Here is a 17,653-nt window from a genome sequence, read left to right as displayed (position 1 = left end):
GAGCGAGTGTCCCTGGCACCCAGGCCTCTGTGGGCATCCCTCAGCATGCAGACCCTCCCCAAGGGGGATGGGCTGGTCCTCCGTGGCCCACCAGCCCAGCTCCAGAAGTCCAGAAGCTGACCCTGAGGCCAAGGCCCAGCAGCATGAGGGGACTTCTGCAGAGCCCCGGGCAGCAGGACACTCTCTGGGGGCTCAGCCGCCCAGAGTGCAGCAAGTCTGTTCCTATCTCAGGACAGACCCCAGGATTTTGGGCGATTTCTGTGTGGGTGTCCTCTCCCAAAACTCCCCATGTACCTGGACATCCAGGGCTCATGGTTTCTACAGTGCAGCTTTGAGCAGGCATGCTGAACTCCTATTCCTTCCACATCTGCTCTGGACATCGCCAGGACCAATGGACAGGCCCATCCCTGCAACCCCAGCAGGGCTCCAACAACCAGACCCGGCCCACCCCACTGAAAACCCAGAGGTAGGACCACAGAAACTCCCCTTGCATGGTGGCATCTGGATCTGACGTTTCTCTGAGGTTAGTGACCTGCACAGCCCCAAAGCAGTCAGTACTACTGCTAGGCCATATGGGATCAATATCAATGGGGAAGCTGGGCCCTCAGAGGCTGCTGGAGGGGAGAGTGACTGTGGCATCTGCACAGCCCCAGCCAGCCAGCAGCATAACACATGTCCTCATGTCTGCCCATTCGTGTGACAGAGCCTCTCTCACATGGCAAGCGTCCTAGAGCCATGGGGCTGCGATCCAGCCCAAGCCCTCCCCAACCAAAGCCCTAAGAGAAAAAGGACCCAGGGGAGCCATGGGTGCCCCAGAAACAGCTAAGATGGATACACAGGGGACTGAGTTCCTGGGACACTGGCCAGAACTAGACTGTGGCCCAAGGCAGGGCAAGCCCCTTAAAGCAGTGCGTGGGTACGCAGGGCCTGTGCATGCCTGGCAGAGCCAAGCCAGTGACGTTACCAGGCTCAAAGAGCAACCATCCACGACGGCCATGGTGGGGCAGGAGCAGGTGGGCCAGCCCCCTGCCTCATCAACTCAAGGAATCAGGGATGGCTGGGTTCCCAGGCCCTGAGTGCCCACCACCTGACCATTAGTGAGGCAGAGACATGAGGCCAATCACATGATCCTGGGGCCCTGCTTCCATCTTACAAGAACTCCTTCAGCTCACAGCACCAAGAAAATCCTGGGCAAGTGAAGGTCCAGGAGGCCAGGTTCCTACGTCTATTCTCCTTGTCAGGTGCATTTTGCCACTGGGAAAAGTCAGAAAAGGTGGCCTCAGTCCATGTAAGCAGGCTCCAAAGTAGGCACCATAGCTGCAGGGGGAGAAGGAGCTCCTGACGGCACTGGAATAGGCTCCGGCAGGATCCCAGATTCTGTGATTCTGTCCCCCGCAACCTGTTTTTTTTTTTTTTTTTCTTTTCTTTTTTCCCCCTTGAGTGCTTGGAATCGTCCCCATTTTACACGGAGTCTGCAGCCATTGACAATCAGTTTATTAGAGGACTTGTCGGCACCCACTTCTGTAGCCACCCTGTGGAAAGCTGGATGAAAGGCACACTGCTATCTCTGCACAACGGTGACCATCCGGATCTCACCAACAGGCAGAGACAATTTCTTAAATCTGTCTGAGTAATGGTATCCGCCAGATCACCAACATACACTCTGGTGGAATCCTTCTCTGCTGGTGATTCAAGATGAAGCGTGGTTGAAGCCTGCTTTAGAAGCTTATCTGCTACAGGGTCATTGTTTCCACAATATCGATCTTTAATATTCTGACCAGCAAGAGGGGGTCATCCGGATCTGCAGGCTTCTCATGTCTTTACAGACAGTCCTCTCCTTTCACCTGGACAGAACAAATGTAAGGCTTATTCCTCAGCCAGTACAGTGTGGTCCGGGCCAGTTTGAGCAGCATCTCACTACTGGACGTGGCTTTCCCCAGCAGAACAACTGCCCATGTTCTATCAGGCTTAGAAATTCCTCTGTCCATATCTGCAGTCACCTTTAAAGGCAAGTCTGTGTCATGAACCTGTATGGGCAGTCATACTCTAGGTCTAAGAGGCAAGTCTGACAGACATTTCCTGCAGGCTTGGCCCCCTTCAGTCTTCTTGGGATGCATGTGCTCCCCCGGGCACCAGCCAAACACTGAATGGCCTGACAGAGTTTGCATTTTTTCTCATAGTTCTCCTTGGTCATGTTTCTCTGAGACATATCTGGCACAGAATGGAGAAATCGACGTCCTCCCAGTTTTGCCTGTTTTAGGCGCTGGAACCCAGAGAGGTCGCCATCTTGAGAGGGTCGGCAGGCAGCAGTAGATTTCCAGGTGGGAGAGAGGACCCCCAGAATCCCACCAGACCCAGCTCTCCTTCCTGGTGCTGTTCTTGAGGCCCTGGATAATTGCCTTTCACCATACGTGAGTCATCTTTCTTGAGTCAAGGTGAACCTCACTTCCAAGGAATCCCCATTCTTGTAGGACACTCTGTGCTTCCCGGTCTCTCCAGGAGCTGGCTAAAATTCTATGCTTTTTCATTGGAATACTGAGATAGAGAGAAGTGCAGTTTTTTTACAAGTGTCTTTATCCAGCCATGGCATTAATTTCCCGTTTGGTAGGAGGACAATAGTCTTATTTTCATCAGTATGTGTAGTGCATGTTAGTGCACAGCATGAACCTTAGAGGAAGACTTCTACCTTGAGATGTGAAATGCATCAATACTTGTGTGGAGTTAATAAACCTGCTCTACCTCCACAAGTGTCAGTTTCCTCACCCATACAATGGGGATCACACAACGACTTCTTCAAGTTGTTGCCAGAGTTACATTCACCAAGATATTTAAAAGTACCTAACTACAAGGGTCCACAGCATTAATAAAACCGCATCAGACTTCAATGCACACAAAAGGAATAAAGTACATGTGTCCAAAGACGAGATGAGCAGCTTTCTAAGCAGCCTGATGAGCAACAGAATGAGATCTACATTTAAGTAGAATTCTTCACAGCTCCACTGAAGAGGACACACATGGGGGCTCCAAGAAGATAAGCGCATGGCCATTGCACAGTAACTGGTGTAGTGTGGATGGAATCCCTGAAGACCCTCTGAAATATCATTACACAACTGGCTCTCAGGGAACACTGGAACAAATCAGGAAACTCAGCAGATGCTACCAGGAACTGGGTGAGCAGAGGGGGGTCACATCCACAAATGTAAGCAGAAGACACCAAACCGCAAGGAGCTCCTGGCTCTGCAACAGCAGCTGTGGTGGCATCGGGGCCAATCTTCTGAGACAGCTGCTGTGGGATTGCTGAGACCATGTGTTTTTGCAGCCACACACCCAAAAGCAGTGCATTTGAAAACGGATCACAAAACTCTCCTCTCCACTCATCTTTGTTTTAAGATGACTGATGATGGATACCCTCACATTGCAACATCCCCACCAACACTTGTGGACAATCATATTTAGAAAATCCCACCTAAAGAGGGAACAGTCAGGAGTAGGATGAGAATATTGAGGGATGGGGGAGAGATGCGGGTACTTCACCCCAGACTCTGTTTGAAACAAGAGCCATTGTGCTGTGGTCTCCCTATACTTCCTCATTTTGCCGCATTCGTAGATGCCACCTGGTTTTTGTCCCTTTACTTACAAAGGTGCTGATGAGCCCATGGGTGGTTAATCCTGAAGGAGGAAATTCTTCACAAAATACAATAACAGAGTCTAATTTCAATGACCAGGTTTTTTAGTTTTTTTTTTTTTCATAGTATCCCACATTAAAAATCACAAATGAAACCTGTTGGAATGTGTGATATGAACAAAGTCTTATTTTCATGCAGATTAACAACTTGGCTTTTACGGATTACACATAAAAGCATAAAAGCTGGTACCATCCCAGAATCAAAGGAACAGTCCCAGAGGACATACGGAATTTAGTGACATCAATTATTAAGAGGCTACACGAAACTGGAAGTGCTCCCAGAAGTTTTCATTGTCTAGACAGAAAAATTCAAGACATCAGCCCCAGCGAGTAAAGGTACGTCCCCTGGCTGCCGTGGGTGATGAGCTTTTCATTCAAAGCAGAGATATGAAGTCTGAGGTGTCTCAAAGTCACCCCAAGTGCTCCACACCTTGAAAGTCACTCCCACAAAGCTGGAACACCATCTGTTCCTGAAGGATCAGGTCATGACCTGTATCTTTGAGACACTGGGCAGTCAGGCCTCAGTTGAGATGAAGCCAATGATTTCAAGTGTAAAATACCTAAAACCAAATCTTTAGGTATCTATTAGCAGCCCCGTCCACTTAAATGGGTTGGTGAACATGGCCCATCAGACAGACACACACCTGAGCACTGGGGTTTTCTCCTCTGTTCTTAGCATCCCCTGGGTAAACCAGTAATTACCCTCCCTCATGCCTCAACGTTCACATCCGTGAAAAAGGTGATGGGGAGAGTGGCCTTTCCAGGAAAGCAGAGCACATGTCAACACCTGCTAAGCTCTGAATTTGTACGTGGGCCCAGGCGACGGATTTCTCCAGAAAGCGGCTGAACTGGGACTCTGGCTGAAGAGAGCGGAGGTCAGCAGCACAATGCACAGCCCCTGGGACCTCAGGCCAGTTCCATAGCAGCTTAGGAAAGCAGTTGGGTCCCTAGGCTGGAGGAGGCCCGGTGCTCTGGAAAGATCCAGGGTGCGGGTGGAGAGGAAACGGAGCTGAGCAGTGAGAGGTGGGGTGAGCACCCCGTCCATCCGGTTTGGGCAAAGGCAAGGTGTCCTTTGCAGTGTCACACCCTCCTCACTACTGAGCCCAGAACTGCCTCTCATGGCCTTCTCCAGACTCACTTCCCATGGCCAGGAGGTGGCACATGATCAGTAGCTGGCACATGATCAGTAGCCGGCACATGATCAGTAGCCAGCATCATTCTTCTATACAGTTAACTTCTTATTGACTACCGTCTCTCGGTTGTGCTATCAAATAGGACGTCTTATTCAGTCTTTCTAACTATGTTTTTGGTACCCATTACCATCCCCACATCCCCCAAGCTCCCCACTACCCTTCCCAGCCTCTGGTAACCATCCTTCTACTCTCTATGTCCATGAGTTGAATTGTTTGGATTTTTAGATCCCACAAATAAGTGAGAACAATTGATGTTTGTCTTTCTGTGAATGGATTATTTCACTTAACACATTGATCTCCAGTTCCATTCATGGTTTTGCAAATGAGTGGCTCTCAATTTTTTTTATGGCTGAAGAGTACTCCCTTGTGTGTATGTGCCACATTTTCTTCATTCCTCTGTTGCTGGACGCTTAGGTTGCTTCCAAATCTTAGCTATTGTGAACAGTGCTGCAACACACATGGGAGTGCAGATATCTCTTCGATATACTGCTTTCATTTCTTTGGGGGCATAAACCCAGCAATAGGATTGCTTGATCATATGGAAGCTCTATTTTTAGTTTGTAGAGAAACCTCCAAACTGTTCTCCGTAGTGGTTGTATATTACATTCCCACTGACAGTGTATGAGGGTTCCCTTTTCTCCACATCTTCGCCAGCATTTGGTATTTCGTGACTGTTGGTTAAAAGCCATTTGAACTGGAGTGAGATGATATCTCATTGTAGTTTTGATTGGCATTTCTCCAAAGATCAGCGATGCTGAGCACCTTCTCACATGCCTGTTTTCCATTTGTATGTCTTCCTTTGAGAAATGTCCACTCAAATCTTTTGGTGATTTCTTGATCAGATATTAGATTTTTTCCGATAGAATTGTTTGAGCTTCCCGTATACTCTGGTTATTAATCCCTCGTGAGACGGGTAGTTTGCAAATATTTTGTCCCATTCTGTGTGCTGTCTCTTCAATGTGTTGATTGTATCCTCTGCTGTGCAGAAGCTTTTGAACTTGATGTGGTCTCATTTGCCCGTGTTTGCTTTGGATGCCTGTGCTTGTGGGGCATTACTCAAGAAATTTTCGCCCAGGGAAATCTACAATCTAAATGTCTTGTAGAGTTTCCTCAATATTTTATTGTAGTAGTTTCATAGTTTGAAAGCTTAGATTTCTTTAACCCATTCTGATTTGATTTTTGTATATGGTGAGAGATAGGGGTCTAGATTCATTCTTCTGCATATGGATATCCAGGTTTCCCAGTACCATTTATTAATGAGACTGTCTTTCCCCAGTGTATGTTCTTGGCACCTTTGTGGAAAGTGAGTTCACTGTAAGTGTGTGGGTTTGTTTCTGCTTTCTGTATTCTGTTCAATGGGTCTATACGTCTGTTTTAATGTCAGTACCGTGCTGTTTGGGTTACTATCTCTCTGTAGTATGATTTGAAGTCAGGTAATGTGAGTCCTCCAGATTTGTTCTTTTTGTTTAGAATAGCTTGGCTATTCTGAGTCACTTGTGGTTCCATATGAATTTTATGATTGCTTTATCCATTTCTGTGAGAAATGTCACTGTCTGTTGTTGTTTGTTTTTTTTTTAGGGATTGCACTGAATCTGCAGATTGCTTGCTTGTATATGTTTTAGAATGAGTTTTGCTAGCTAGTGTCCTTCAAATAATTTTTTCATTCAATATAAATATAAGTTTTTGGATAACATTTCTTGAAAGGTTCCCTGTTGTACATTTAATATCTAAAGGATCTGTATTGACGTAACGACCCTCTGGGTTTGCTGATATTAATATTTGTAGTCTCTGTGTCTCCCTCTCTCATCAGTCTGGATAAAGGTTCATTAATTCGAGTTGTCTTCTCAAAGAAACAATGTCTGGGTTTCACTGATAATTTCTATAGATTTTTATCAATTCTATTTAATTCATTTTTCCTCATGTCTTTTAAATTTTTTCCTTCTTTTTTTCTCCTTTTTTTTTTTTTTTTTTTTTAACAGAATCTCGCACTGTCACCCAGGCTGGAGTGCAGTGGCATGATCTCGGCTCACTGCAGCCTGCACCTCCCAGGTTGAAGAGATTCTCCTGCCTTAGCCTCCCGAGTAGCTGAAACTATAGGCGTGCACCACCAGCCCAGCTAACTTTTGTATTTTTAGTAGAGACCGGGTTTCACCATGTTGGCCAGGCTGGTCTCGAACTCCAGACCTCAGGGGATCGGCCACCTCAGCCTCCAAGAGTGCTGGGATTACAGGCATGAGCCACTGTGCACGGTCTAACAGTTTTCCTTCTGACTTTGGGTATAATTTGATTTCATTTTTCTAGTTTCTTAATGTGGAAACCTAGATAATTGATTTGAGACTTTTCCTCCTTTCTGACATGAGTATTGAAGGGTATAAATTTCCCTCTATGCTTTAGTTTCATCTTGCAAAGTTTGATAAGTTGAGTTTTCATTTTAAAATTTTTTCCTGCAATTTCTTCTTTGATCTCTGAGTTACTTAAATGTGACATTTAATTTCCAAGATTTCATGAGTTGCAGACATCTTTCTACAACTAATTTCCATTTCAATTCTTTTTTTGGTCATAGAACATGTTTTATAACATTTCATTCCTTTTGAATTTGTTGAGATTTGTTTTTTGGCCCACAATATGGTCTATCTTGGTGAACATTCTATGGGCACTTGAGAAGAATGTGCATTCTGCTGTTGATCTATGAATATCAATTAGGCCATGCTGTCTGATAGTGTTGTTCAAGCCTTCTGCATTTATATATCCTGATTTTTTGTACACTTTTTCTACCAAATGCAGGGAGTAATGGGGAAGTCTTCTACTAAAGGCACGTGTGTTTATTTCTTCTTTGTGATGTATCAGTTGTCCCTCAAGTATTTTGAAGTTGCCTACATATCCGTGGTGTTTCTGTCTTCTGAATCAATGCACCTCTCTATGATTATTATGTAATGTCCCACTTTGTCCCTTGTAGTAATCTCCACTATAAAGTGTGCTTTGTGAGATACTAATTTCACACTTCGAGTTTATGTGATTCATATTTGCAGGAAATATCTTTTTCCATCTTTTACTTGTAACTTATTTATTTTTAGAGTGGGGCTCTTTTTTTCAAGATACAGATTACTGATAAATATACTGTGAAAATCAAGATCCTCTTGCAACTGTGCAACAACAATAAAAATACCGAAAAATTAGATGCAGAAGTTAATATACAACTAAAATGTTACGCAGAAATCCACAGAATAATCTGCTTGGCTCTTCAAAAGAACCTCAATCAAACTCTTTGACAGCCTTCATAGAAAGATATCTTCACATTAAAGTGGTATATTTATATGAAAAATATAATTTTATCCCCCTATTTTCTACAGTAGGGTTTTGGGTAAAATTTCATTTCACGAAGGTGTTCTTTTGCTAAAAATCCTTTGAGAAACAACTATATAAAATGATCTCTCAGAGCTCTCTTAGCTTTGAAATGTGGAGATTCAAATATCCCTCTGTAGATTGAGGAGGAGATGTAAAAAAAAAAAAAAAAAAAAAAAATCACGGGGAAGGAAATGTTGGTCTCCTGCACTTTTCTTTTCTTTTTCTTCCTAGACTAACCAGTTTGTGTTGGTCCTCCGCTGGGCTGTTAATCCAGGGAAGAGTTGCCCTTCTGAAGAATACGTGGATTTAATGGAGACCAAGGCAGGTTTGAATCGCTCAGAAACAACAGCCAGAATAACTTTTGAAGGGCTGTAAATGAAGATGATTAAAATCCTCTGATTTATGTTACTTTTCACTCAAGTTTCTAAAAGTGCCTTCCCATCAAGAGCTGTTTGGCTAGGGACAGAAACGTTTGTTCAGCCCTATTTTTCTCTTCCTTCCTTCCTTCCTTCCTTCCTTCCTTCCTTCCTTCCTGCCTTCCTTCCTTCCTTCCTTCCTTCCTTCCTTCCTGCCTTCCTTCCTGCCTTCCTCCCTGCCTCCCTCCCTCCTTTACTTCTTTCCACCCTCCCTCCCTCGCTCCATTTGTCCTTATTTTCTCCCTTCCTCCCTGGCTCCCTTCATGCCTCACTCCCTTCCTTCTTTCCTACCTTTTATAAAAAGAAGTGAACTGATATTTGTAAAGTAGAAAGATCAGAAGAGTTCACAATTATTTTCGAGTTTTCTTTTAACTTTTATTTTGGGTTCAGGGTGCATGTGCAGGTTTGTAATATAGGTAAACTCATGTCATGGGGTTTGTTGTACAGATTATTTCATCACCCAGGTAGTAAGGCCAGTGCCCATTAGTTATTTTGTTGATCCTCTCCCTCCTCCCAGCCTCTACCCTCTGATAAGCCCCAGCGTGTTGGCCCTCTCTGGGTGTCCATGTGTTCTCAGCAATCAGCTCCCATTTATAAGTGACTTCATGTGGAATTGGGTTTTCTGCTCCTGCATTAGTTTGCTAAGGATAATGGCCTCCAGCTCCATCCGTGTTCCTGGAAAGGACATGATCTCACTGTTTTTTACGGCTGCATAGTACTCCATGGTGTATATGTACCACATTTTAAAAAGTGCAGTCTATTACTGATGGGCATTTAGGTTGATCCCATGTCTTTGCTATTGTGAGTAGTGCTACAATTATCATACATGTGCATGCGTCTTTATAATAGAAAGGTTTATGTACCTTTGGGTATAGTCCCAGCAATGGGATTGCAGGGCCAAATGGTATTTCTGTTCTTAAGTCCGTGAGGAATTGCCACACTCCTTTCCACAATGGTTGAACTAATTTATACTCCAACCAACAGGGTATAAGCGTTGCCTTTTCTGCACAAACTCACCAGCGTCTGTTATTTTTGTTCTTGCTTTTTATCCAGCCTTATAGACTCTGACTCTGTTTTTTGAGACAGGATGTCTTTCTGTCTGTGAACGTGAATTCCGCTGGTGTCTGAGACTTGCCAGGATTCCAGCTCTCTCAAATGCCTGTGTTTGAACTTTATGAATTTGCTACATTTTCAGTGGTTTTCTTCTTACCCCCTGTTATGGCTGTCACTTCTTCCACACATGCTCTGCCACAGGTGATGCAGTTTGTTTGTCTCATCCCTCCTCAGAGGGACTAAGTCACCATTTTGGATCAGTTCTCATGGCTGTCTTGTTACCTCAGGTCTCTCATGATCTAAAAACAAAGCAAAACAAAAGAAAACGTTATAGATTATTAGGCTGTTTTTCATTTTCAAGGCTAAAGTGACTTTCTCTTGAGGCTTTCTAAATCTTACCTGGTGGTAGAACTCTCCTTTGTTAATCTTTTGACTACTGGTACAAAAATACAGCATTCAAATATGTGAAGTAAAAGATAATCCAGGGGCTAGCTGACTATGGCTTGAGATCTAAATACAGCCCATGGCTTGTTTTGCATAGCCATTGAGATAAGGATTTTTTTCCATTTAAAAGTATTATTGCTAAAAAACACAACACTACGCCACAGAAACTACATGACCCACAAAGACTGAAATAATTACGATCAGATCTGTTAAAGCAAAATTTGGTGATGCCGTATTAATCAAATACCTGTTATTCTGCTTTGCATTATTGCATACATCTTTTCATCCATTAATTAATTTATTTACACACGGATTGAAAATATGGATGTTACTCTATCCCCTCAAGAAAGCATCCAGCTTTATGATACCATGATTTCAGTCTGGGAAACTTGTCCCAGGGATCAGGTCAATACACAAACATACATTTGAGGTAGGAGACTGGCAGGACTTGTTTTCTGGTCATAACCGAGCCTAGAGCCTACAGTCAGAATCTATGGCTATTTATGAAACATATACTGTCTGAATGACCTACAGGTATATTCAGGGAAATCAGTTACCAGTCCAGAGATTTAAATGTGAAGTAACACAACCTAAAAAGAAAAAAGTAAACAGGTGTGAATGTATTTATTCTACAGAAGAATTTATTCAATTACGTTTATTGGAAGCATGGCAGAAAACCCAGAACCAGAGAACAAAGTGGTTAATAAAAGCATTTATAAAACTGGCCAAGGTGGGAGCATCACTTGAGCCCAGGAAATTGAGACCAGCATGGGCAACACAGTGAGACCACCATCTAAAAAATAAATAAATAATAAATAAACCAATTACCCAGGTGTGGTGTCTGCACCTGTAGTAGCAGGGACTGGGGAGGCTACATCGGGAGGATTGTTTGAGCCCAGGAGATGGAGGCTTCAGTGAGGTATGGTCATGCCACTGCCCTCCAGCCTGAGCAACAGAGTGACACTCTGTCTGGAAAAAAAAATAAATAAAAACGGCTTTATAAATAAAGATATGAAAATAATTTATTTCTTCCACAAAAGGTCTTTCTGAGACACATCCTCCAGTAAGGGACTGTCTGTTCCCAACGTTTCTGAATGCATGAGATTGGACAAAGAGAGACGAAAGCTCTCAAGTCCCTTTTTCTACTACAAACGCCATGGGGATGCGGGTCTGGGAACAGCGGAAAACCCTACCCTGCCCTGAAAAGTCCCTGGCTCAATGTGCATGTCCCTTTCTATGAAAGTTCCTTGCTGCCTATGCGCCTTGCTCTCTAACTTCTGTCCCTCCACAGCTGTGAAAGGAGACGTCGTGACTTCCTTCTTTCGTGCTGACTACGACTTAGCCAGTAGGTCTGCAGATCAGTCCTCCCAGAAAGTGAAGTGTGAGTGAGTGTGAGGGGGAGCGTGGGGGGCTTCCTGTGGGTTGTGCCACTTGGTCCATGGCCTCTGAGATCGTCATCTTTCTACTAAAACTCAGCGATACTGCCATGGCCTTGCTGTTGTGGGGTCCCGGGCATGGGACGAAGGAGGGCCATAGCGGGGAGGAGGGTCAGGTGAACATGGAGTGAGTTTTTTTTTTTTTCACAGAGTCTTGCTCTGTCACCAGGCTGGAGTGCAGTGGCGCAATCTCGGCTCACTGCAACCTCTGCCTCCCGGGTTCAAGTGATTCTCCTGCCTCAGCCTCCCGAGTAGCTGGGAGTACAGGCGCGCACAACCACACCCAGCTAATTTTTGTATTTTTCAGTAGAGACGGGTTTTAACCATGTTGGCGAGGATGGTCTCGATCTCTTGGCCACATGATCCACCCGCCTCCGCCCCCCAAAGTGCTGGGATTACAGGCGTGAGCCACCGCGCCCGGTCATGGAGTGAGTTTTGAAGGCTGACATTATTTGAGGTATTTGAGTCCTGGTGGGGGGGAACCCACACACAGAGAGGAGGGATTCCAAAGTCGTTAATGGGGACCTGGGAAGGAGCATAGGACAGGGCAAGGCGGGATAAGGAGGGGCACCACAGCCCTTAAGGCACGAGGGAACCTCACTGCGCATGCTCCTTTGGTGCCCACCTCAGTGCGCATGTTCACTGGGCGTCTTCCCATCGGCCCCTTCGCCAGTGTGGGGAACGCGACGGAGCTGTGAGCCGGCGACTCGGGTCCCTGAGGTCTGGATTCTTTCTCCGCTACTGAGACACGGCGGGTAGGTCCACAGGCAGATCCAACTGGGAGTTGAAGTGTGAGTGAGAGTGAAGAGGAACCAGCAGGCTTCCGGAGGGTTGCGTGGTCAGTGACTCAGAGTGAGAAGGCCCTCGAAGTCGTCGTCCCTCTCATGCGGTGCCACGCCCATGGACCTTCTTGTCTTGTCACGGCCATAACTGGGGAGGAAGGAGGGCCGAGGAGTGGAGGGGCTCAGGGGAAGCTGGGGTGCTGTTGGGGGTATCCGAGTCCCAGAAGCACCTGGAACCCCGACAGAAGATTCTGGACTCCCCAGACGGGACCAGGAGAGGGACGGCATGAGCGGTATGGAAGGGTCCTGGAGACGGGGCATGCTGCGGGCTAGTGACCGCAGCCCCGAGGTCTGTAGAGTGCCTGGCATAGGGGTCCTGTGAGGAGTGCCCACTGCTGTGTAGCAAATTCTCAACTCCACTGTGGAGATTCCAATGGGCGGGGCCCTGAGTTCCTAAAAATGTGACTTTGGGGTGGGGGGGAAGTGGGCCTAGCAAATCATTATGTGACAAAATTGGTGGTCACTGCAGTTTCAGTTCTGTAGCTGTAATTTCCTACTTGTCTCCCTGATGGAGTGTCCAGTTGTGAAACCAACCTCATGGGAAATGCCCTGTGTTTTTTGCCAGGAGCCTTAAGACATCGCTCAGCTAGCTAGACCTACTTAAGTGGCTTTGCAAGCATTCGATTCAAAAGGTGCATACACTTATACTTGCCCGGGGACTTTCAGAGTATTTCTAAATTAAAAAAAAAAATGTCCAAGTTAACATTTGACCATGAAAGCGGTCAAATCTAGTTGTCCTGTCAAGTGCATTTTCCCAATCACAGTATTCTGCTTGCAGAGTGAAGTATGTGTTGATGAGGACGATCAACATATAGGCCTATGCCAAGAAGTTCACAACCTCCTGAGCTCATTGTGCCTCTGCTTGTGAATGTCTTAACATTCGATGTTTTCTCTTAGCAGAAAGTTATTTTTCTGATAGTGTTGATGGACTAGTATGGATACACTGATAATGGTCTCCCATGCTGATAAAAAATGATCATGGCATCCCATGAAGGAAAGATTAGTCCAGAGGATTATATTTGGGTTTTGTGTGGGTGGATGATCGTGTGTGCCCAGATTTTGTCCATAACTTCCTCCTCATGCTTATTCAGAACAGATTACACACATTCATCCCAACATTGATTAAAACGGCTTCCAAAGTCCCTGAGGATATCTGTCTTTGAGTAACCTCTCTGAGGGAAGAATAGTGTTATGAAGATTAGGTATACGGGGTAGTGTTGGAGAAATGTCTCTAGACATACTTATAATAAGACATACCTGTGTATTCTGTATATTTATATTATTGACATGTATTAATAACAAAACTTTTTATCTACACACACACACACACAGACACACACAAACACAGAACCACACAGCCAGTCCCAGGAGCCCAGTAATGGAGAGCCCCAAAAAGAAGAACCAGCAGCTGAAAGTCAGGATCCTACACCTGGGCAGCAGACCGAAGAAGATCAGGATACAGCTGAGATCCCAGGTGCTGGGAAGGGAAAGTATGTCTATGGGGCGGGAGAAGGTCTATGTGTGCATTGTGGCCTATGCCATGAGCAGTAACAGGAGCAAAGAGAACATTAGGAAAAGATACCAAACATTTGCTCAAAGTTGGCTGGAAAAGGGAGAGTATAGTTTGCAGCTTCACGCTGTCCCTGGATATAATGAATCTTCTCTTGTTCTTCGAGATGGATTTTGTATGCTTGAAAATACAGTCCTTACTAAATCACTTGAAACCATTTAATTTGGTGTATAGAAATGTACATTTTTTTATTATGTGGCAGAGGCTCATCTGTCACGCAGTGTGGATTGTTGTGGCATGATCTTGGCTCACTGCCACCTCCAGCTCTTGGGTTCAAGCGACCTCGGCCTCCCAAAGTGCTGAGATTACAGGCATGAACCACTACGCCTGGCTCAGGCTTTATTTCGTAACGCGAAGGAAAAGAATATTATCATTTCCTTATTTATATTTCATGTTGGAATGCTTAAATCGATAACCTTTGTATTTTGAAGTGCGTGACATGGAAGGTGATCTGCAAGAGCTGCATCAGTCAAACACCGGGGATAAATCTGGATTTGGGTTCCGGCGTCAAGGTGAAGATAATACCTAAAGAGGAACACTGTAAAATGCCAGAAGCAGGTATGTTATCCAGCAAGATGCAAAGTTATGTGCTTTCTCATTTACACAATATTATACTTTTGATAATAGAGGGATAACATTAGTGCTACTTTAAAAACACAGTGCAAATGCAAATGTTCTTTGAAACGTCATTCAGACCCAAATGCCAGATTGCAAGACTTAAACACTATCAGATACAGAAACAAATTGGGTCAAAGCCATATTGAATCATCAAACATGACAGCATTTTCTTAGTTTGGTGTATAACCAACGGCTAACAATTTTCAGATTCTTTTCTAATTTCTGCTTTTAACAAATACATAATGCATTTGTAATACCAGTTTGTGTGAAGTATGCTGAGCCCTGAAGCAGGTTCTAGTACCAGCTCTACCATAATTTGTGAGAGTCTGGATGAATCGTATAAATTCCACAGGCATCCTTGCTCTTAGTGAAAAGAGTGGATGCACATCAGATAGATTAAAATCCATTTCGTTGCTAATTTCCGCATGCTCTGGTTCTGTTGGATAGAAGACCAAGATATTCTGATCTTCATGATTTGTTTATCATAACAATCAGCTTCAGTCCAATTATAGTGTCTGAGTTGAGATTTCATGGTTCCTAGGAAAATGAGCGGGCACTCTGCTTGGTGTTTGTTTTCCTGTGTGGAGCCCTGTATGAGTGTTCTTGCATTTTGCCAAATTCTGAGTTCTCTGTCTCTTAAAGAATAATTGCATTTTAAAGCCTTCCCGCAGTGAAGCCTTGAATGACTGAATGATAAAATGGCAGGAGATCATCAGGTTTCTGTGGCCAGTGAAGTAGAGAGAATGCATGTAGGTCAGTGATGCCCAAGGTGGGTGTAAGATGCTTCTGCTAAGCATGCTCCCTGCCCTCCCGTCAGTCTTCATGAACTACTTCGTGTAATTAGATTGAAGACTCATATAGTAGAGTCACCTCTAACCATACCATAGGTTACATATTACAGGTTTCTGCCTTGAGGCATTAGATGATAGGGTTTGAAGTTCAACAACAGCACTGTGCTAATTCCTGAGTAGTTGACACAAGTATGTTTTACACATATTTTCCAAATTGGTGACTGTTAATTACAATACCTCTTGAAGTTAAAGGAAGCACCCCATGTTTAAGGGAGAAATTACCTAAGTGTTTTTACTGTACCCTGCTGAACCATTCCATTACACTATTTACATTAAAAGATAGTTCTCAGACGATTTCCAGGAGCCCACTGAACAAGCCTCAGTTGTATTCTTAGGGAGATCATAGCTTTAAATGCACGTCTTATTAAAATAAATCGCACGTTACATGTTAAAGGAAAAGAATACCATGAAATAACAGTAAAAGAGCCAGAGAATAAACTTAAAGGAAAAAGAAAGTGGTAGTGAATAAAAGACAGGTACGAATCATTAGTATAAGGAAAAGTAGTTCAAATGTCATAAATTGAAAAGATTGGTGTTTTGAAAATTAGCTACGGATATTCAGTAATTTACACAATCTTGAAGAAACGGAAAAAGCACAACATGGAATATGAACAAGACAGAGTGATTTAATACAGGGCTTTATTGAAAGTGAATACAGTCTTGAACGCTAAGATTTTCAGAGCATGGATGAAATGGTTGGTAAGCTAGGAAGCCATGCATTATTTATTTCTGTAATACCTGATTAAGCATCACAAAGCCTGTGGAAGAAACTGTGAAATTTTCCAGTTGTCCCTCAAAAACATTTACTTTTAAAAACAAATTTTGGCTTTTTCAGCTGTCCTACTCTTGTTTTCCATTCCCGTATCCCTCCATGTGTTCATGTGTGACACAGTTCATAATGCTATCACATATTGATGACGAAACTGATAGTGATAGCTTAAGAGTAATGCGACCATATACTTAATTATACAAATGGGAATACTTTCAAGTGTAAAAAGAGGCATGATTCATGTTGACATCACGGTAGGAGAAAACTGGGTACAAACGGTTGCTGTACCTTAAAAACCACAGAAGGGTAAACGAGCCCAAATAAATATTTTTGCCCTTCTGCACAATAGAGTAAAAACAAATGCAATGCTGGCCTTTCTATTCACTTTACTTATTCAGTTCCTAAGGTGACATTAACCGTTTTCTTCCAAGATAGTATTCAGACCATTTCCAGGAGCCCGTTTGGCATGCAGACCACAGATTCAAGCCAGAATATTAAAAGAGTGTTTGCCAAAAATTATACATTTTTCGTAAATTCCTTTTTTGTTTCTTAGGATTTTTGTGTGGTGCTGGTATTTTGAGTAAAACTATGCACAATGTTTGCTTTCTACTTTAAACCCCTTTTTAGTAGGTTCACTTCATTTAATGTGTTCGGACCTTGGACTGTCTTGCTTTCCTTGTAGCACTAGAAAGCAGGGTGTGTTTGAAAAACATCTTTAATGCATACACTTGGACGACTGTTGTCAAAGTCTCTTCAGAGGTCTACCTGAATGTAAGCAAAAGGGTGACTCTTAGGCTTCTGGTTTTGTCCATTGTAGAAAACTAAAACTTTGGTGTCTTTTCCATATCCTTAATGTCATTTAAACACAGTTCTGCTAGTAATGTTCCCACCTGTTATGCTTCTGTTATAGGTGAAGAGCAACCACAAGTTTAAATGAAGACAAGCTGAAACAACGCAAGCTGGTTTTATATTAGATATTTGACTTAAACTATCTCAATAAAGTTTTGCAGCTTTCACCAAAGAAGTCTTGCTCATCTTTGGTTCACTTCCTTCCCAGGTATTTGATAATATTGGAAATCGTTTCTGGCTGCGGTTGTCCACGCCTGTAATCCCAGCACTTTGGGATGCTGAGGCAGGAGGATTGCTTGAGCTCAGTAGTTTGAGACCAGATGGGGCAACAAAGCAAGACTCTCTCTCTACAAAAATAAAAGAGTGAATGCATGAATGTATGCAAGTTTGTATGTAGCTATAGCCCCAGCTACTCTAGAGCCGAAGGGTGGAGGATGCCTCCAGCCCAGGAGGTCCAGGATGAGGTTAATTTTTTTTTGAGATAGAGACTCTATTTTTTTTTTTTAAATTCAGTATCATTTTTGAAATTTTGTGTTCTGATTGAGCTGGTATGCACAGGTGTGATATTGTGTAATACATATT

At 43.8% G+C, this 17,653-nt stretch overlaps 1 protein-coding gene across 2 annotated transcripts; it reads left to right on the top strand.

The window, feature by feature from the left end:
- Nucleotides 1-12,163: 12,163 nt before the first annotated feature.
- On the top strand, nucleotides 12,164-17,240 carry LOC129138633 (X antigen family member 1). 2 transcript variants are annotated; one of them, XM_054676366.1, is made up of 4 exons: nucleotides 12,164-12,327; nucleotides 13,747-13,888; nucleotides 14,416-14,542; nucleotides 17,133-17,240. In XM_054676366.1, the coding sequence occupies exons 1-4, from the start codon at nucleotides 12,179-12,181 to the stop codon at nucleotides 17,153-17,155; spliced, it is 441 nt and encodes a 146-aa protein (XP_054532341.1). In that variant the 5' UTR covers nucleotides 12,164-12,178; the 3' UTR covers nucleotides 17,156-17,240. The 2 variants fall into 2 exon arrangements, with proteins under 2 accessions (XP_054532341.1, XP_054532342.1); XM_054676367.2 differs by lacking the exon at nucleotides 12,164-12,327 and adding an exon at nucleotides 12,396-12,647.
- The last annotated feature ends 413 nt before the right edge of the window (nucleotides 17,241-17,653 follow it).

The sequence above is a fragment of the Pan troglodytes genome, chromosome X, assembly GCF_028858775.2.
Source record: "Pan troglodytes isolate AG18354 chromosome X, NHGRI_mPanTro3-v2.0_pri, whole genome shotgun sequence".
In the NCBI taxonomy this organism is placed as follows: Eukaryota; Metazoa; Chordata; class Mammalia; order Primates; family Hominidae; genus Pan; species Pan troglodytes.
The sequence above is the reverse complement of the archived record's forward strand: the minus strand, read 5'-3'. Positions and strand labels throughout refer to the sequence as shown.